Below are 21039 nucleotides of genomic sequence, written 5' to 3' on the forward strand. Positions count from 1 at the left end.
TAAATTGACCACACTGCCTGGTTTTTTTTTGGCAGGCTGCTAGTCACAGAGTACACACAGTGGCCCACCAGCTCTCCAGAGCAGCCCAGAACCTCCACACTATTTCATTTGCTCAGTGATAAGGCAAAAGAGGAAGGCAGGCAAGTGCGCTGTATGAAATTATCAGACAGGGAAAAGCGTGGTAGGGCATAAATCCCTAAGAGAGTTGCTGTAGTAATGCACAAGAAATAACTTGCTATTTTCACAGTCGCAGCTATAATTTTATTCATTGTACTTAACAGCATAGTGCAATAAAAGTACCTTTAAAATGGATGCACTCCTGAAGGAATTAAAGCATTTTCATGATTGGTAAGTTTGTTTTAGAGAAAAGTCTTTTACATTTCTCTCTCCTTCCAGTAATGTCAGCTTGCACTAGGGTGAAATCAAAAATCCATCATGAAAATATACTTTGAAGAACTTGGTCCGAATCTTCAAACCTCAAGGTTGGGTTTTTTGTTTGTTTATTCATTCTCTAGGGAACAGACAAAGCAGAAGAAACTTCATGTTCTTCTAAGTATGTGTTCTCTCTCACAGCATTAATTTTCACCACTTTAGTCTCAGCAGGTCACCACAACTTATTCTATGTCTCAGTTTACTATACTAGATGAAAATACATTCACATAGAGAACTTCCCATGACAAACAAATCAGCTGTAGAAGGGAGGCAAAATTATCCTTTGGGTTCCATCATCTAGAACTTCTGAAATGGCTCACAGCTGGTTACATCCAACCAACTGCACAAGTGCTGGCACCAGCCAGAATCATGATTTGAGAACCTCTGCATCAGCTGCAAGACTCCAGCACCCCTTTCACTTTCAAGAGTATTAAGTATTATTTTATTATCTTTATTATCAGCTGTGTGTATATTCTGCATTTAGAACAACTGATCCAGCTGTTCCTATGAGGCTACACACACAGAACTGGCCACAACCTCACATATACTACAAGTTTGAATTTGTAGTCAGAATACCATCTTTAAAAGGTAAAAAACCCTACTGCCAACCCAGCCAACAAAATTCTCTTATTGAAGGAACTTTTAAGCCTATTGGCATGCCTGTTGGAACCAATACTTTAGAAACTCCTTGTACTGAACAGATTTGATTGATATTTTACAGTAATGCCTTCTGTCAAGGAAGCATCCAATGGGAGCAAGTTACTATATGGACTCTAATATAGCTTGCCACATTTCTACTAGTGTTTTCAATGTCCACACAAGAAATCGCCCATTAAATTTATAGACCAATTTTATGCTAATTGTACTCATTACACTCTGTGAGGAAACTAGGTAATTGGGTTGTTGTACTTCTATCTTTAGAAATAAATTAGAATTCCTGCTTAGTTAGAATAATTTAAAATGTCTAACTGTGCCTGTTCAAAGCATCTATTAACAAATGCTGGCTTCTACTCGACTTCCTACTGCATTAAACAGGCCATTTCTGCACACAAGACAAAGCAGCTAATCAACTGGAAGTTGAAAATAAATATGCAGGGAGCATGCATACAAACCATAGTGTTAAAATGCATTTGCCTTATGCCAAGATTCATTTGTAAATTCATCAAGTGTTATACTTACTAAGTCATGTTGATGTGTTTTCAAGATGGTTAACTGCTTGAAAACAAATAATATTTACAGTACAGTTAAATAGAGTTATTCAGCAGTACTCAAAAACAGAGCCTGAACAAGTAGGTGCATAGAAGCATTTGTATTGCTGCAGCACTCAGGGTGGTGCTCTAGTGGAAAGTGTCCCTCCCCATGGCAGGGGGGTTGAACTAAATGAGCTTTAAGGCCCCTTCCAACCCAAGCCATTCTGTGGTCTAACTCTCAGATCCTTTTTACAGCTAAGGGGCTCTGATTTCAATTCTCAAGACTTCTAAAATTATGCACAGTCTCTATGCGACTATTCAGAGATCTAAGAGAGCCAGTATAACAAAGCCAAGCTGCCCAGCAGAAAATGCCAGAAAGGAGAGCAGGGACTGAGTAATTTTGTATTTGTGAAGATTTACTAACTCTCTGCAGGGAAACACTTCAGAAGCCTTTGGGTTCATAAACCAGAATTCCTTCCCAAAGCAGAACGACTAAGTCTGCTCCAAACATAGGCTAATAAATAATCATACCATTATCTTAATGCCATATCTTGGGGATAGAATTTAATTTAAAACTCTGTGCTTAGCTATCTTCTAAGGGATAATAAACTTTTAGGTACCAAAAAATACCAACCACCATGCTGTAAAACATCCTGAATAGAGATGCAATCACCCAACCCATTCAGTGCTCAAAGTTTCACTTCCCATACAATGAAGATTCAGTGAGTCAGGAGGGAAAAAGAACACACACAACAAAAATAAACAGAAGAAAATTGTACACTCCTACTTGGAAAGCTCACATATAAATAAAAGAACAGATGTTTTTGTTTGTTTTGTGAAAGGTGGTAATCGAAGATCAGTCATCCATGCATCAAACAAGTGCTCTACATCTGTTGACTCAACAGTGCTGTGACAGCACCGCAGCTCCCCCTGAGAATGCCTTCGAAGTTGAATCCCGGAGGCAAAATCATCTGAGGAATGCTTTGTTTGAGATGTGATTAACAAAACCTCTTGGCAGTAGCTCCAGCTCAGCTATTCTTTTAGAATTTCAGAAACAATTCTAGGTTAAAAAAAAAAAAAAAAAAAAAAAAAATCACAGACAAAAAGTCAGGCATGGACAAGAGGCTATGCAAATCTGTGTTAAGTGGATACTGAGTTATGACTTTGGCTTATATTTTGAACTTAGCTACCTATGAAGCTCAGCATTAGTTTACCAAGTAAAGCTCACTACGGCTGCTGCCTCAGAATTGCAATATTACTCTAAGATTGGGCATCCTGCTTTTGAGTCAGAAAAGGTATTGACCAGGTTGCTGCAAGCCCCATCCAACTTGGCCTTGAACACTTCTCCAGGGATGGGGCATCCACAGCTCCCCTGGACAACCTGTTCAAGGGCCTCACCACCCTCACAGAGAAAAATTTTTTTTCTATTATTTAATCTAAACCTACTCCCTTTCAGTTTAAAGCGATCACCCCATGTCACTACATGCCCTTAAAGTCCCTCGCCAGCTCTTTTGCAGCTCCTTTAGTACTGGAAGGCTGCTGAAATGTACCCGATGTATTTCTGTCCCTGTAGTCTTGTCATCTATGAAACCAGAAATTATATCTGATCAGAAGTATGGAATTTTTCACGGTAGATTCACAAGGGCAGTTTTATTTTTTGCTTGTACACTTGTTTTCTTAGAGTACTCACACAAACTGTGGATGTACTACTAAAAGAATAAATTAAGAAGTCACACATTAATGTGCAGATCTCAACTTTTAAGTTGCTCTTCAACTTGTACAAATTGTAAGGAATGCCTACAGAATGCAGAAAAACAAATGCATGAATTGGAATTTATTAGCATGATAACAATGAAACCTCCTTATTTTATGTATTATTATTAGAAAACTTCTAAGTTTTAATATATTCTGGCCTATCATGAACAGTCTGAGGCCAAATAAGCTTCCCCCGTATGCATCATTCGCTGCTTCAAAATAAGGTTTCAAACAGGAACACTTCTTCTGAGGAATTTGTCTCTTCCTTTCTCAACATACCTTGTATTCCAGGAAACAGCTCCAAGTAATGGGGGAAACCTACATGGAGTACAATGTGGCAGAAAATCCTGGACATCAGCTGCTATGATAGAAATACAAGTGCTATGTGTGTGAACAAAACGTCCAGTACTGAGAGGGTGTTTGCTCCAAATCCGCTGAGATTGTCTGAAAATGAAGATAACCATCAACCACATGAAATAGTAATCAGGCAGTTACCAAGAGACCTCAGGTGGGAAAGAAGAATCAGCTTAAAAATCAAATATAAAAAGCCCTAACATTTCCTAACAGGGAGAAAAAAGCAGTGAAAACCTGGTCTGATACCAAGAAGCTGCCCCTGGCACCTCAAGTTCTGTGGAGGCCTGAGAGAACACCCTCCCCTGGCTGTGGGCTGAGAGCACAGGGTGCAACAAGCACAGGTCACTCCTGGGGGGGTCACCTTGGGGGTCCTGCCCCAACAGCTGGGTGGACTCATGGGTGATAGGAACAGCCCAGGCAAGAATGCAGCTACAGCATCCACATCTCCTAAGATGATGGATGCACACAGGATAACATACTCTGAAAAGGGTGAGCTCATACCACTGAAACCTCCTGTTAAAGGGACAGGGGTGAGCATTTACCTGCAAATTTCGGGAGGTGGGGGGGGTGCTATAGGAGTGTGTTTAGGCATGTGAAGGTGTTTATTAAGGTTTTGTAAAGGGTATAGTAGTCATTTATCTGTTATATTGCTGCCATTAATCCTGCACGTATAGTTCATGGACTAACAGTTAATTACAAACTATCAATAAATCAACAAATCACTTCAATTCTAACTTGATTTAAGTAAGTCATGAGTTGTTTTTCCCCTACAAGCAGCAGATACACTCCTTCAGTGTTTTCCGCTTCACTCTGATATGTAGCCTTCAGCTAAACTTACCTATCTCAAGTTTTTATTCTCTTCTTCCTTTTCCTTCACCTGAAGACACCCAAGATATTCAAGAAATCAAAGCACTATCTACATAGGTCACATTTGTTTCAGTACTCCGACTGATTCCAATCAAAGCACTACAAGAATTGCACTCCTCCAAAGTAATGGCTCCAAAACCTGGGCAAAAATAGATCACATCTTTGAAAAGCGGATATTAAGTCTTTGGGTTAGACAAATGAAAACTTAAGAGGTTTAACATACATGCTAACTTTCTAAAACGTGGCTTCTTAAACAAGATGCTCTAATGAATTTAATCCCTGAGATCAGGTTTTTGCTTCAGGAAATTCCAATGAAACACTATATGAAATCTTGGTGTGTTTCTCCCCCGCAACTGAAAGCTCAGTGTTAGCTCCTAGTTTTTCTAGAAAACATTAGAAGAGTGTAATTCATATTTTTCTTTTTTAAACAGTGTAAAGAAATACAATTAAATTTATTTTTGTATGGTTCACTTCTGTACTTTCTGGATGATATTTTTATAAATTAGAGGTAATGAAGAATTCTCTCTCATGTTTTAACTTCACAAATTCTTAGTCTTCAAAGTATAGGATCTCATTCCTTTATCCTAAACAGACTTGAATAAAACTATACATTGACAGATCTTGAAACCAAAGACACAAACCAAGTATACTCACTGATCTGTGACTCAAACCCTAAAATAAAAAAACTCACGTTCATTAAGTGCAACCATGCTTCTTCTAAACTTATTTTTATTTTATTTATGGGCTCCTAGCTTCTGCTTAATCAAAATAATTATCTTTCTCATTCTGTAATCAGGAGAAAAAATACTCTGTATTATGCATAAAGATTTTTTAAACTAAGCTTACAAGAGACGTTATGTCACTTTCACAACTTTTTAGAAGTTACTTACTCTGCACAAGCTGACTCTCAGCATACACAAAGTACTAGGCTAGCAACTGGAAACCACGTTCTTCTTCATTACAATTTTAGAAAGCCATAAAGACTTAAATCTGAAAAAGAATTAAAATGTAAAATGAAACACAGCCTCGTGACAAAAACATCTGTTCATAGTAAACGAAGTGTTTTCAAAGTTACTTAATCAAGCAACTCGTAGAAACCAGGAATAACCTAGAATTTCAAGAAGTACTGCAGAAAAAACCCCCATAATTGCAGTTAAAAACCCACACAAAGGCAGTTATTCAAACATAGCCAGGGAAATGAACACCTTGCCTGCCTGTCACATGCCCCTTTATTCCAACCCACACTGCTCCAATGGCATATTTACTACACCTTACTTCTATTACTCCCCAGCCCTTCTCCAAATTAATGGAATATCTACACCTTTTTTCCCCCCCAAGTACTAGGAGGAAAACTGCCCATCTTTTCTCCCTGTTCAGAAGGTACAGAAGGTAGTGTCCCCACTACCAAAACACTATTTATGTATGCCATCTATGAAATACGAAATCAAAGAACTGGAAATCCTTCCTTTTCTCCATTACTTGAGTACTTCAAAGGAGCACAGTAGGAGCACTTCTCCAATTAACATTTACCCAGCACATTCCACCTCCTCATTCCCTTAACATGTCTGAGTCACAACCACCAGCTCAAGTGACTGGAAATTAACCTACTAAAGCAATGATTTATAAAGTTACATTAATTTGATGCATAACTTCACTGTAAAACTACATCTGGGAAACCAGAGATTTCTCCAGAAACAAGGGATTTTATTTAAGCCCGAGAAGCCCTGAAGAGATGCAGTATCTTGCACTGAGTCCACTGATGTAGTATTAAAAAAAAAAAAGAGGCTTTCACAGAAACAAGCTCTTGTTTTAGATTTAGTCTTTAGACGGCTTTAAAGGTTATCAGACCATTTAGAGTCTCTCCCCCTTTCTCCAGGAGCATTACTGTTCTTTTCTATGAAAACGAAAGATGAACTCATTTCCCTCGAATAATTACAGGTTAGGCTTGCTAAGCAAAAACAGGACAGAGTATTCCTGCCCTCCTTCTCATGATTTGTGCCTTCTCTGCCCATTTCTTATTCAAAGTCAAAGCCTGGTAGTTAAAATAACCCCCCAAATCAGGACCTTACAGATGGGAAGGCTTCTGCCTACCTAGCCTGTTGGGTTTGTGCCACACAGAAATGCTGCCAAACTCCACCTGGTGGATAATCTTTAAAAAGCCTAGGAAATAAGCTTAAAAAGGCTTTAGTTCCACCAGTATTGATATACCACTCAGATACTACGATAAAACATACTGAACTGTGTATTTGCTTACATAGTCTTTGTTCTTTTTGTTTCTCCCCGTCTCTATGAATGCTGCAATCAAGCAAAATCTCTGGGCAGATACTTTTTTCTAAACTTCTTGTATTAATGGATCATAGTTGCAATTAATATAAATTTCTGGTAATGCAGTTATAGACAGAAAAAGTCACAGCTTCATGGCACAGCTAAGGAGGAAATTACTCCTTTTTACGAAATTACTGCTTTTTTAGCCTCTGACATAGAAAAGTGGAAAGTAATGTGTAAACGTAATTTTAAACTAGTATTTAGATTAACTATCAATTATTCAAATCTCAAACAATACTTACAATAACTTTTTACCCATACTTTCCAATCCATTAAAACCATAATAATTTATATCTTTGTATTTGCTGGTAGTTTCTCTTATAGGATGTCTTATAAACATACCTGCTGCCATTCTTTACTTTTATAATACACTATTATTTATTATGATCTACTATTTGAGAAATAACTCAAAAATACATTCAAGACATGTAAACTATACCTGGAGCAGCCTGTGATACTGAAATGCTGGAAGAGGCATTATTTTTGAAAATAGTAATTTAATGAAAAGTTGAGAGTTGAATTGTTTTCTCAAAGACTTGAGAGAACAAACTGCTCAAACATTTATCTAGAAACAAAAAAATGAACACCATTTCACACAAATGATGCTGTGGCACAATACAAAAACCCTCTACTGCATGTACTTTATTAGCATTTCAGGATGTCTTCACTAAAAAAACACAGGTGAAGACTGTCTGCAATTAAAGGTTTTACAGAAGTTTCAAGACAATTATTATTTCTGATGAACAACTATTTTTTTCCTCTTTTAAGAAGTCCTTCTATTTTTGACAGATCTCCAAATGAAACTGTTGCAGAACCTCGCTGGGCTGGTTTTGCCTAAGAAAAAAAAAAAAGAAGAAAAAAATACATAAAGCGCTAATTTTAAATTAAAATGTTTTGTAAAAAGCTTTTAAAACATCACTTTTTTGAAAAGTGTCTTCAAAGAGAAAATAAGAGCTTCACATTACCTGTGATTCATGGTATTTCCAGCCAATCATGTAGTAGATCTGAAACGTGGCAGGTACTGAGCCATCGCTGTTTCCGTACATTTCTGTTAGGGCAGGAAGGGAGACAGAAAAGGTACAGACTGTCAGTTCTAAGAAACACTTAGTTCTCAGCACATCAGCACTAAGCGTGACATATTCATCATAATGACTCCTGGTGAAAGATTTGGGACAATAAAAATATCTCATACTGGTGCATCAGTATAGTTCAAATCCTGGCATTATAATTAAGGTTAAAAATAGCTTGTGACAATGGCATTTTGTTCTGAAGTATTTGGGGATTTTGGTTTTGCTTCGGGTGTATTTTGTGTGGGGTTTTTTTGTTTGTTTTTGGTTTTTTTTTTTTACACAAATGTCATAGAAAAAGACACAGAAAAAAATGTTCTTAAAGTCATTTTAGATGAACTCATTACCTCTCAAATACTGACCTTGGTATATTGCAGCAGCTGCTAGCATTGTCTCCCTGTGTAGCAGAGGTTTTCTATTCCAAGAGCAATTACTCTCCCCCATACCTAAAAATATGTTTCAGCTTTAAGAAAAAGAAGATATAGCACATGCCATGAGTTAAGTGTCATGCACTAAGGACAGATTCTTACTAAGCCAGAGTAAGTACGGAACCTCTGCACTTCACTGTAAGGGAGAACATAGCACAAATCATTAGGTGAGTTTCTTACGTGTAAGAATCCAAAACTTTTAATTCCCATGCTTTGCAATTTACAGTTTGCATTGCTAGCAATCATTTCAAAGTATTACTTCTTCAGCCTGAGTCTTCAAACATTTAGGGTTATAACTAATTTTAAGAATGAGTACAAAGTGTTTATTGAGACACATCACTGTATTGTTTTAACAGATAATCATTTAAATTACTATCCCAATAGATTTAAAATACAAAATAAAACAACCACAATTCTAATCTTTTTAATCACTTACTGCATCTGAATGTTTCTGCTGAGAATAAAAGTTGCCTTTCCGTTAAGGAATTACTCCAAACAGCAGTTGATCCAGATAAGAAATACCCTGAGTTGCTGTCAGTAACAACAGACTGCATGCGAATGACTGCTTTACAATCCAGGACAAATGCAATCAGAATATTAACAAAATCGTTACTCAATTGTTTGCTGCTCCTCAGCAGACTCCAAATTAAGAATATATTTATTCTCATTCCAAAGCAGTTTGCTGAATGCCCTGGTAATTAGAAAGGCTCACAGGAAACCTTCAGTGTGTGGGATACTAGCTTCTGTCTCCCTTTAAGGGCTTTTCTGCACCTCACACTGACACAGGCTCATGCAGAACAGGAACCCCAGGGAAGCAGAACGTTCACAGCAGACCATGAAGTAGCAAATCTTTGACTTGTGCTTCCCAACACAAATCTCCTGACAGGCATAATCTCCTGACTCACTAGATAGCAGGAAAAAAACTACTGCTTCCCCTGTTGCAGTAAGATTTATTTTTTTAATAAAGCAATTTTTTGTGATGATGATGGTAAAACACTGGCTCAGGTTGCTCAGAGAGGTGGTGGATGCCCCACACCTGGAAACATCCAAGACCAGGTTGGACGGAGCTCTGAGCAACCTGATCTAGTTCAAGACGTCTTTGCTCACTGCAGGGAGTTGGACTAGATGGCCTTTAAAGCTTCTTTCCCACCCACATGATTCTATGATTTAGAGTTAAGAAACACACAGTAAAACTCTTCTGTGTCTGCACCACTGATATAGAAAACCTTTATGTTTCCACAAAGAATATACTTGCCTTGCAAGTCTTCCATAACCTCAAATAACCCCGGGTAGTTGACCTGGATTTCATCAGTATCCTAAAAGAATTGAGGAGTTCAGTTTTAGAGCATATCAAGCCAAACCAATAGCATTATGTCAACCTTATACTACCAAACTATTCCCTGCCCATGGCAGGAGGGTTGGAACGAGATGATTTTTAAGGTCCCTTCCAACCCAAAACACTCAGCAATTCTATTCAGCTGCCTCTTCTGCTCAAACAATGTATTTCTAGGAAGCATGTACTAGTTTAACATTTCTAAAAAGTTTTCCTTAGTAGCCCAAATGCAATCAAATTTTATTTTAAATGCCATTATTTTCTTCTTGGTTTTAAAAGAAAGAGCAAGTGTCTATAGGTTTTTCATGCAGGTCTAACATTCTCTGACATTTCTCCAAGAAAACCATCCAAATTCTACTGGGCCATGAGCCAAAGATACACTTCGGTTGGTTCCATTAATCACCACAAAGCCAAAACCGGAGGAAGTCCAAGCTATTTCTGCAGCCTGTTTCAGCGAGGTGCACCATACACAGAAGGAAGCAATACGTTTTTACTACATTAGTAAACAGCGATTTTTATATTCCAGCAGCTCTGACGTTCTGGATTGTTCTGCCTGATTGTTCTCTAACTCATAATTACCACAGTCAGGGTGTTAAAGCCAGCCCTGGAAAGCAGATGTCCCAAATCGGCGACGGCAGTGAATGGCGAGACGTGAGGAGAGAAGCCCCCTTCCCTCTCCAGCTCTGCCAGCTGCAGGGAGCAGCGGAGCTCGTACAGAGTGTCCCCCCCAAACATGGCTCCGATGAACACCCCGTCGGGCTTGAGGACCTGGTGAATCTACAACACAGAAATACACAGGTCACAGCTTTGCTACATGAAGCCTACATAACTAAGTGCTTCTTAGACCTTTCTTTCTTAGTGAACTCAAGCAATCTTTTTAAGAGCTGTAACAGACTTTTAATGTTAGCTGTATTCTGTGGGACAAGCTATGCCATGGCTTCTGGTCACACTGTAAGCAAATACTCTGTCTGAAGAGAGGCTATTTTCTATTTCTAAGCGTAAATCCTCAGAAATTACACTTACAGTCAGGAAACATGGAAGAAACTGTGGAAATTGAGAGTAAACTATTTTCAGCAGAATACTCCTAGAACAATATTCTCAATTAATTTACTCCTAAAAGGAGGGTAGATTAAGATAAGTATGCTATTTACTTTTGCTTTCTGAGAGCAAAAGCACTTCTTAATGGCTTGATTTAAGAGAAATGGAGGCTTTAGTTTCCAGTAGTGATCTCTGCACTTCTGAGACAACCAAGTAATGCCATATTTATTATGTCTACCATTACTTATTATTAACTTGCCAGAACAACAATATCATAACTCAAACACCAAGGCTGACAAGCTGCTTTCTGGTCTCCTAAGTCCTAGCCCCCTTCTTAGTGAGAAGGCCAATAAATTCATGCTTTCTTTTTTCTTTAAGAATTGGAAATGATCTCTGGTTTAGACATCCAGAAGAGCCTGATTACATAATCAGGCTAACAAGACAGCAAAAGCTTCCAACACTTTAGAAACAAAAATATTTTCAATTGTTTTTTAATTAAGTATTAACCAAGCTACCTTTTCTGTGATAGTAAAAAAGCCTTTAATTGATAGGTAAGAAAATTAGGCAGTTAAAGGCAGTTTTCATTAGTTAAAGACAGTGGTACCAACACAGGAAATCATGACAGTTGGCCAAGAGGCCCAGTTCCCTCCCCATTGTGAGACAGTATCAGTTATATTTACTGTGGGAGAAAGTATTTGACACTACATAGAATACTTAAGTTCCAGTGAAAATTGTATATTTCTTTAGAAGTATTTTTTATAAGTACTGAATGCATTTCAATTGGTTTTTATTATTTCAGTAACAGTAGGGCAGTCCTATTCCTACCAACAGGTGATAAAACAGCACTGCAATGACTGATCAATTTGAAACAAATGGAAAAAACAGCAAAATGGTTAACATGTTCCATGTCCTTGCTCCATGTTTTTGATTTGACTGAAGTTTACACCTGCAGGGAAGAGCTGAACTAATCCAAAATGACCAAAACTGTTACTGAAAAAAAAAAAAAAAAAAAATTTTTGTCCTCAACAAGAATTTGCTTCATTTCAAAACCAAAAAGCCTTGATCAAAGCTGTATTTCAAAATAAACAGCTGAGACATAAAAATAACTCAAGTTCCATAAAGCAGTTCTGGAGAAGCTTAGTATTGTTCTACAAATAGTAAGAACTAACAACAAGAAAAATCAATAGCACTGCCTCAGGTGACATTAGTTACCATGATCACAGCTGTAGAGAATCCAAAATATTACACAAACATGTTGTTTCAGCTATTTATTCCAAACTGATTTGAGGGAGCAAATGAGCAGCAATATCAACTGATGCTCCTCAAACTGCCAAAAGTATTGCAAAAAAATACTTGTGTGCAACAGGAGTTATTTCTGTGTCTCTTATTTAAAGAAGACCAGGAAATACAGAGTACAAGTAATGGCAAGTGCTGACTTACAGTTTTAAAAACCAGTTTCTTACCTCTTTGAAAGCTTTAGGAAGGTCATTCACCCAATGTAAACTGAAAGAACAGAAGTGTACATTTTACAATTTCAGATTAAATCAAATTTAGGGAATTCAAGTAACTATTTAATTATCTAAGTAAGTTTCAGGAGCCAAAGCCACAAACTGGTTTCTCAAGCTGCAACCATGCTGAAACACCTGCTTGAAACTGATACTAAACAAGAACCAAAGTTTATACACATGGCACTTTTTTCTTTCTTTTTTTTGGCTGAGAAAATGCAAGTCCTGGAGACTAGTTTGTCAAAATGCAGGAAAGAGAGAAGCTCCAAGTGTCTTGAATGAAAGCAAACAAACAAAACAGGAAGAATCACCAGGATAGCAGTTTTTCCTAATGCGTGCTCATATTAACTATGCAAGTACATTTCTTATCGCTTTTTAATGGACAAGTAATCTTTGTGGGATTTATTTTCTTAAAGCTACTCTGAAAAGAACATTCTTAACAATTTAAACAAACAAAAAAAATTATTAATACATACCTTAAGCTGCTAACAACAAGATCAAATGTATCTTCTTTGAAAGGAAGGAATTCCTCATCAGCTACGACCCTGACCGTCGGGATTTCAGATTCTATAGCGTTTTTCTAATGTTGGGTTAGAAGGCAAACAACTCATCAGAAACTCACTTCTTTTGATTTCCTGTACTACAGAATTGAAGCACTGTAGCATTCAAAAAGTTACTTACTAAAGCATTCTCTGCGATATCAACTTGAATAAGTTTTTCAACTGTTTCCTGAAATAAAATTTTAGAAGTCTATGAAATATTTAAGTTGTTTTGTAAATGGACATAAGTCATTTTTTAGCACTTACACCTACTTACAATAAGTTAGAAAGAGTCTTCTCAGCTTTTGATAAAAGCTTTATATAAAGCAGAAAGCACTTTTCCCCACCCAACATGGCACCTGCTCCCAGGGAGAACAGCTGAGGCAGAAATGGTGACAGAAAACACGTTTTGTAATTTTAGCCATAAATTTAGTTAAATATTAACCATGGATTAACAGCCAAGGAAGCACCTCTACTTACAGCATGGTTCATGAAGGGTAAATTGTTAATGGCTTTAAAGTCTCCATAATGACACTTCTCTAACAATTAACTGTGGCCAATAAATTCCCCAAAAACCCATGCATATTCCTACATAAAACTATAAGTTAACTGTTATATAGCAGATAACTTCCCTTGCACTACCATTTGTCAAGCTTTCAGTGGCAATAAATTAAGAACAGCCTGCACAACACAGAGCTTTGAATGATAACTACAGCTATGGGGGAGACGACTTACCTCATATCAAGACTCAGATAATTGTTTTAAGTTGTAACAGAGCTCTTTGTGAAAGGGAGGAACACATATGAACTCCCTTTAAACACCTTTAAGTATGAAGAGAGAGTACCTTGGTTAAGTGCTGAGCTATGTAACCTCTTCCAGAGCCAACATCCAAAGCGAGAGGAAACGTTCTAAAGGATAAGATTAGCAATACATAGCATAACCAAGTCTTAAAACATTTTTAATTTTAGATTATATCAAGTTTCACTACTAATCTCTACGGGCCTTACTGAACTCAGCCCGTCGAGCATCCTTCTGTGGCACCGCGGGGAAAGGCGCTCCGCACCCAGCGGTTCACCCCAAGGGTCCCGTCCCCTGGGGGTGAGGGGAGGGTGCGGGACACGGCGGGGCTCACCTGGTGATGTCAAACACCCGGTCCGCGATCCTGCCGCCGACCTGGGGGAAGAGCCGGCGGTCAGAAACACAGGATCAATGAGGCCGGAAAAGACCTCTGAGATCATCAAGTCCAACCTATGAGTAAACACCACCTCGTCAACTAAACCATGGCACTGAGTGCCACGTCCAGTCTTTCCTTAAACACCTTCAGGGACGGCGACTCCACCACCTCCCTGGGAAGCCCATTGCAATGTCTGATCACTCCTTTCTGCGAAGGAATTCCTAATGTCCAACCTCAACTTCCCCTGGCACAGCTTGAGACCTCTTATCCTGTCGCTGGCTGCTTGGGACAAGAGAGCGACCCCCACCTGGCTACATCCTGCTGTCAGTGAATTGTAGAGTGATAAGGCCACTCCTGAGCTTTCTTTTCTCCACGCTGAACACCCCAGCTCCCCCAGAGGACTTGTGCTCCAGCCCCTTCACCAGCCCCGCTGCCCTTCTCTGGACCCGCTCCAGCTCCTCAATATCCCGCCTAAACCGCGGGGCCCGGAACTGGCAACAGCACTCAAGGCGACCCCGCCAGCCCCCCCCCGGCCCCGCACCTCCTCCCGCAGGTAATCGCACTTGGCAGGCTCGGGCTGCAGCGCCGCCCAGTTCTTCTGCTTCCGCTTCAGCCGACGGTCGAACGGGTTCAGCGCACCCGAGCCCGGCGAGGCTCCGGTGGGAGGAGCAGGCGAAGCGGCGGCGGCCCGCGCCGGCAGCGCCCAGAGCCGGCGGCACCATCGCGCCCTCAGTGCCGGCCGGGCCAGGCCCCTCATCGGCTCGGCCTCGCACGCCCCTCTGCGCATGCGCCGCGCGGGAGAGCTGTGTCCCGCCGCGGCCGCCGTAGCGCCGCCGGAAGTGGCGGTGCGGTGGCGGCGTGCAGCGTGCGGGCGGCGCTTTGAGGGAGCGGCGGGCCTCGGGCACGGTCGGTGCGAGCGGGGCTTCCTCTGGGCTCCTCCCTGCGGCCGCGTCCGTCGCTGGGGTCGGGGACGGAGTGGGTGCGGGGGCTGCAGCCGACTCGGTGCACCTGGTGCTGCTGGTGGGCTGTAGCTGAGGTGGACACCGGGCTAAGCTCGCCAAAGGCCCTGTGTGTGGGTCTGGTGGGGAGTCACGGAGGGATGTGTCTGCAGACCATGTGTGTCCATTCTCGTAGAATCATAGAATGGCCTGGGTTGAAAGGAATCTCAAACGCTATCTCGTTCGAAACCCTCTCCATGAGCAGGGCCACCTTCCACCAGACCACGTTGCTCAGAGCTCCATCCAACCTGGCCGTGAACATTTCCAGGGATGAGGCATCCAGAGCTTCGCTGGGTAAACGGTGTCAGTTCCTCACCACCCTCACACTGAAGAATTTTTTCCTCCTATGTAATCTAAACCTACCTTTTAGTAGTTGGAAGCCATTCCCCTTTGTCCTGTTACTCCAGACCCCTGTAAATAGTCCTTCTCTATCTTTCTTGTAGGCTTCTTTCAAATACTGGAATGTCACAATTAGGTCTTCTGAAGCCTTCTGTTCTCCAAGCTGAACAATCCCAATTCTCTCAGGCTTTTCACATAGGAGAGGAATTCCACCCCTCTAATTATCTTGGTGGTCTCTGGACTCCAACAGCTCCATGTTCTTCCTGTGCTGGGACCCCAGATCTGGACACAGCACTGGAGGTGGGGTGTCACCTGAGCAGAGCAGAGGGGCAGAATTCCCTTCCTCACCTGCTGCCCATGGAGCTTTGGATGCAGCCTGGGGCACAGGGGGTTTCTGGGCTGCCAGCGCAGCTGACAAAGCAAAGATTTGTGGCTGAGACGGTGGTAGGTACAGGATTATTTGTGACTTGTTTAAATCTGCTGCTGCAGCAAAGCTAACAGGGTGCTGAGTTCCATCAACCAGACGTCACCAGCAGAGATAAAGAAGTCATTATCCCACTTGGTGCTTGTCAGGTCACATCGGGAATTCTGTGTTCAGTTTTGGTTCCTGCCCCACAAAAAAGATGTGGGCAGACTGGGGACGGTCCAGAGGAGGGCCACAAAGATGACCAACGGACTGGGAAGCTGCCATGTGAGGAAAGGCAGAGAGAGCTGGGTTTGTTCAGCCTTGAGGAAAGAAGGCTCAGGGGAGACCTTATCCTCATGTTCCAGTATTTAAAAGGTGGCTACAGAGATGATGGAGACTCTCTTTCTACAAGGAGTCGCAAGCAAGAGACAAGGGGTAATGGGTATAAGTTATTCCTTGGGAGATTCCACTTAGATACAAAAGGAACATTTTCCTCAATGAGAACATTCAGCCATTGGAATAATCTCCGCAGGGAAGCGGTGGATTCGCACGTACAAGATTTGGCTGGACAGAGTGCTGGGCCATCTTGTATATGCAATGCTTTTGCCAAGAAATGTTGGGCCAGATGATCTTTGAGGTCCCTTCCAGCCAGGTGGTGTGTGATGCTCTGAAATTGTCATATGTGCTTTTGGAAAGAACTTTTTAGGTATAGGTTAGAAATCCAACTTTGTTTAATCCTTGTTTTTTTCAGTCACATATCTAAGTCTGTGTTCATTGGTTGAGGTTTTTTTAATCAGAAATGATGGGGTTTTTTCCATATTGTAGATGTCCAAGTCTTCAATGGCATCAAAAATGTCATCCCAGGAGGAAATACTGAGCGATGGCCGGTTCAGCTGCGTCGCAAGGGATCCCAGGTTTTGGGAGATGCCTGAAAAGGAACGTAAAGTCAAGATTGACAAGCGATTCCGAGCGATGTTTCATGACAAGAAGTTCAAGCTGAGATACACAGTGGATAAAAGAGGTCGCCCTGTTAACTATACCTCTACAGAGAACCTCAGGAAGTTTTATGCCTTGTCGGAATCTGACTCTGATCTTTCAGAAAGTGATAGTAAAGAACTCACTGTAAAGAAAAAAAAGAAAAAGAAAGCTAAAGGTAAAGGAGAAGCGGATTCTGCAACGGCCATTGCCGGTGGCCTCCCAAAGGAGGAGAGCAAAAAATCCAAACAAGGGGTGGACCAAACATGTGAAGCAGTGACTGCACTAAATGACCTTAAAAAAGAAGGACAAAAAAGTAAATCTAAGTTCAGCTTGAAGGAGGATTCACAGAAAACGGCAATGGAAGTTGATCGCTCTCGGGGAAACAAGGGCCGTTTACCCAGAGGGGAAAACAAACAAGGAGGTGCATCAGGGGGAAGATCCATTTCAAATCAAAACAAGGAAAAGTCTTCACAAGCAAGTGGTACTAAGTCAGTCAAAGCTCCCACAAGGGACCACTCCCTAGGAGAGAAAATAAAAGAATCAGGTTAGTTGTTCGAATAAGGAGGAGAATTCAGCTGTGTTTATTTGGGTGTTGTTGCTTTCGTTTTGTCCGTGGAAGATATTTTGCAAGATCAGTTATAAAATAGCTGACTGACTCAGATTCAGTGTTCCTGGAAGATTGGAGTTGGTCAGCTCTGTATAGAATCAGTTCTGATTCTTCAGTAAGATTGTGAGCATCCCTGTCCTTTTAATTGTTGGTGCTGAAATTGTTGGTTAGTTAGGAAAGTAAAATTTATAACAGCATATATGCTGCTGTATTTATCAAACTGAACAGCAGATACATGAACTGATACCATGAAGGCACATCACAACTTGTGGACTGAAATTGTAAACATGGCAGCATTGAGCCATTAATATTAAAGGAGATTGGAAAGAACAGGTAACTTGAAGAAAAGTTTGAAGAAAAACTTTATTTATATTGCTTGTGCATGTGTATAGCCTCCATTATTAAACTGATTTCTACCTGTTGGTTCTGTAAGATAAATGAAATAGCAGTATATTTAATTACAGTTGAGATTGATAATACAATTGTGGGCCTAAAGAGTATTTACATTAGATTAGACCAGACTAGACAAACAAGAGCGGCAACACCGATGTTTTCTGTTATTTGCTCCTGCATCATTACACCTTTCGGGGGTCCTGTAAATAGGTATGAAAAAGCCCTGAAGTTTTCCTTTTTGTAAAGGGTCATATGTAACTCTAACATAAAAATAGGTGTCTAATGTTTATCTTTCTGTGCTCAGACGTCTGTGACCAAAGTGTAAAATGTAAAGGCCAGTTAGAGGAAGAAACTTCTGCAAGTGAGGATGCAGAATCGGAAGAAGAGGAATCAGAAGATGGTGGAGAAACAGGCGAGGAAGAGGAGCCAGAAGATGATGGAGAAATGGGTGAAGATGACAGTGATTCAGAAGGTGATGAAGAAAGTGATAGTGGGCCTGATCTAGCCAGAGGCATAGGGAACATTGAAACGAGCTCAGAGGATGATGAGGACTTGAACGAGCTGTTTCCAAAGGAGCCAGAGATCGAGCACTTGTGGCGCGAATTGGATAAAGATGCCCCTCGTGGAGATGAGGTAACAATACTTTGCATGTGAAAAGTTGCTACATGACAAACTCAGAAATGTTATGAGTTCATACAGTTTGTGGGAGTATTTTTTGTAAAGGTTTTTCAGCCTTTTAGTGACAGAATGGAAGTGATGGTGAAATTGTCTGACAATGAGAGACTTGCAGTTTTCACTGGTATCTCCTCTTCCCCCTAAGCACACTTACCTATACCTATAGATAAGCTGTCTGCAGGTGAAAGGACAAACAAAATTGAGCCTTTCAGAAATTCCAGCATTTGGATAGTGCTGCTTTTGTTCACTACTGATTTTTTTCACTTTTCAAAAATTTAGTTATTTAACTCACACTTTAAGAAATTAAGTTATCATTAGACAGCGAAATAGGACTTCACAACTAGCACAATCAGTGTGTAAGAAATCACAGTACTCTAGTGCTGCCACAATACAGGGGTAGTGATTGTTCTTGAAACTAACAATGTTTGATAACAAGATCCTAAGTGATTATGTTGTCGCTGCAGTTCTAAATCTGTGATTGGTGCAGTCCATTCTGTGGCGCTTCACTATTTATGTCCTTTTTATGTGCTCTGGTAATTGCTGCTTCTGATCTTTGCTAGTTTAAGTGATAAAAAGCCATGAGGACAATGCTGCTTTTATTTTTTTCAGCAAAGTTTATTGCTGACTTTGATTTTTACCACTGAGTTCTGCAAGAGAATTGTGTATTCCTCACAACAGTTAAGAATTAAACCTATGAATTTTATGTTCTTTTCTTTCAGATTACAAGCAGATTGGCAGTTTGTAATATGGATTGGGATAGGTTGAAGGCTAAGGATTTGCTGGCTCTATTTAATTCTTTCACACCCAAAGGAGGAGCAGTGTTTTCTGTTAAGGTAAGACTTGATCTCTAAAAAGAGAACTGACTTTTACTGATAAAAGAAATAGACTACAAAATAAGAAGTAAGACAGTGGTGTAGAGAACCAAAAGAAATATTAATGTGTTTAAAGAGAAACTGTGTTGCAATTTAACTGGCTGTAACAGGCATGTATTTGGCAGAGTTAGAGGCCAAAGCCATTGACTTCTCATGTTTATGAGGTTGGCTCTCAGTGCTGGTTCTCTGACACTAATAGTGAAGTTCTTAGTTCTAGTAGGAGGAGACTACATTTCCTTGATTAGTTTTATTTTCAGTGGTCTGCACGGCAGATAACCCAGCCTTAGACCTTACTAATAAATTGGTTGTATTCTGGCCAATTAAGTTATATTTTTCCATTTAGTGTCTGCCTCAGCTCTCTGAGAAATTTTAATCAGATACCTCTTCCTGAGAAAGGCCACAGTAGAATGAGCAAAGTTAGGGTTCCTGTTGTTCTTCATCTGTCTCAAGATTCCTGGCAGGCAGTTTGGTTATTCTGCTGTCTTTTCCATACATTAAAATTAGGAAGGTAATAAATTTGATGGAATTGATCCCTTAACTGATCTTAAATAAAAACTGTAAAGTGTAAAAGCCTGGAGAGGTATTTTTTCTTAGTTAGTGTACATTGTGTCACAGTTTAAGCTTTAGTTTTGTATTGTTGTATTTGTAGATTTATCCTTCAGAGTTTGGAAAAGAGAGATTGAAAGAGGAAGAACAAAAAGGACCTGTGGAACTGTTCGATCTTCCAGAGAATACCACAGAGGATGATGGGTATTAATTTTAATTTTGTCTTCAAATAAGAGATATAATATGTTTAATTCTTAGTGAAAATCCCAATCAACTCCTGTTTCCAGGAGTTCATATGTGGAAATGTCCTGTGGACAGCTTAATTTTTCAGTTTTTTTCAAGGGTTGTTTTACAACCCTTGGTTCATTATCAGTGCATTTAATAAATGCATTATGATGAAACTTGAGAAGATTTGCTTGTTGATGTGAGTTCAAAATTTTATGATGTAGCTCATTGGAATAATCAATGGAACAAATACATGGGGAGCTTAAAAAACCAGCATTTCTCTTCTACAAATTGCCATTTGTGCAGTAAACTCCCCTTAGTGCTCACTGTCAAAATTCTTACCTGTGAATCAACAGGGACCTTAACTTAGTCCAAGAATTCCCAGATTGAGATTTCTGGAGTGCCATCAGCAGCAGCCCTGGCTTCCCAGGCTGAGCTCCTCAGTCCTGCCATTGTCCTAACTTCTTCGGGCATGTCTTTCTTGCTTTTTTTAAACTTTTGTTAAAGGTTTTGCTTTGATATTTTTCCAGAATTCCCAGATGTTTGGTAGCCTGATTGGGGCCATATTTGTATAATGCATCCTGCTGGACTGCCCTGTATTTAGAAAATCTAGATGCTTCTGACATAAGGATAGATCCCTTTGAAGGCATTCTCTAGTGCATCAGGGGAGTGTAAGGTGGACGCAGAGCGCGTTCTGAGGTCCTCTTCACTGTGTGCCTCAAGGTGCATCCTGAAGCGTTAGATTTACTGCTCAGTGGGCTTGAGAGCATCTGCAATCCAACAAACAAACCCAGGTATCCCAGAGGTACCTCAGTGATACCTGTGCCTGTGCCCTTCAGATTCACAGAACCTCATCCTTGTGATCTTTCAATGGAGTCATATACAGATTTTACACTTAATAAAACTGTGTGAAATAGTCTTTTTACTTGAGCAAAACTGAATACTGGTGGAACTTTGTGCTGTTTAATATCGAGCCTTACAAGATTAGAAGAG

General features: G+C 40.2%; 2 protein-coding genes across 8 annotated transcripts in view; one reads left to right on the forward strand and one right to left on the reverse strand.

Moving 5' to 3' along the window:
- Positions 1 to 851: 851 nt before the first annotated feature.
- NDUFAF5 (NADH:ubiquinone oxidoreductase complex assembly factor 5) lies at positions 852 to 14809 on the reverse strand. Of its 6 annotated transcripts, none has more exons than XM_032103651.1 (14): positions 14549 to 14809; positions 13966 to 14006; positions 13678 to 13741; positions 12976 to 13023; positions 12771 to 12874; positions 12253 to 12292; positions 10331 to 10528; positions 9674 to 9734; positions 8353 to 8436; positions 7889 to 7971; positions 7363 to 7757; positions 4570 to 5588; positions 3657 to 3821; positions 852 to 2682 (listed from the first exon to the last, which is right to left on the reverse strand). In XM_032103651.1, exons 1-11 carry the CDS (start codon positions 14792 to 14794, stop codon positions 7671 to 7673), a joined length of 1056 nt encoding a protein of 351 aa, XP_031959542.1. In that variant the 5' UTR covers positions 14795 to 14809; the 3' UTR covers positions 852 to 2682; positions 3657 to 3821; positions 4570 to 5588; positions 7363 to 7670. The 6 variants fall into 6 exon arrangements, with proteins under 6 accessions (XP_031959542.1, XP_031959541.1, XP_031959540.1 ...); XM_032103650.1 differs by having other exon boundaries at positions 4570 to 4737; positions 5489 to 7757; XM_032103649.1 differs by having other exon boundaries at positions 1875 to 2682; positions 4570 to 7757.
- Positions 14810 to 14848: 39 nt separating this feature from the next.
- The window catches only part of ESF1 (ESF1 nucleolar pre-rRNA processing protein homolog), a 31800-nt gene continuing 25609 nt past the window's right edge, over positions 14849 to 21039 (forward strand). Inside the window, exons 1-5 of one of the 2 annotated variants that reach the window (XM_032103647.1) lie at positions 14849 to 14913; positions 16576 to 17272; positions 18033 to 18361; positions 19123 to 19236; positions 19925 to 20025. In XM_032103647.1, coding sequence (XP_031959538.1) covers positions 16576 to 17272; positions 18033 to 18361; positions 19123 to 19236; positions 19925 to 20025 — 1241 coding nt within the window. In that variant the 5' untranslated portion in view covers positions 14849 to 14913. Of the gene's footprint in view, positions 14914 to 15029; positions 15307 to 16575; positions 17273 to 18032; positions 18362 to 19122; positions 19237 to 19924; positions 20026 to 21039 lie in introns of those variants that run through there. The other variant, XM_032103648.1, reaches the window with a different exon arrangement.

This window comes from Corvus moneduloides, chromosome 3, assembly GCF_009650955.1.
Source record: "Corvus moneduloides isolate bCorMon1 chromosome 3, bCorMon1.pri, whole genome shotgun sequence".
Lineage (NCBI taxonomy): Eukaryota > Metazoa > Chordata > Aves > Passeriformes > Corvidae > Corvus > Corvus moneduloides.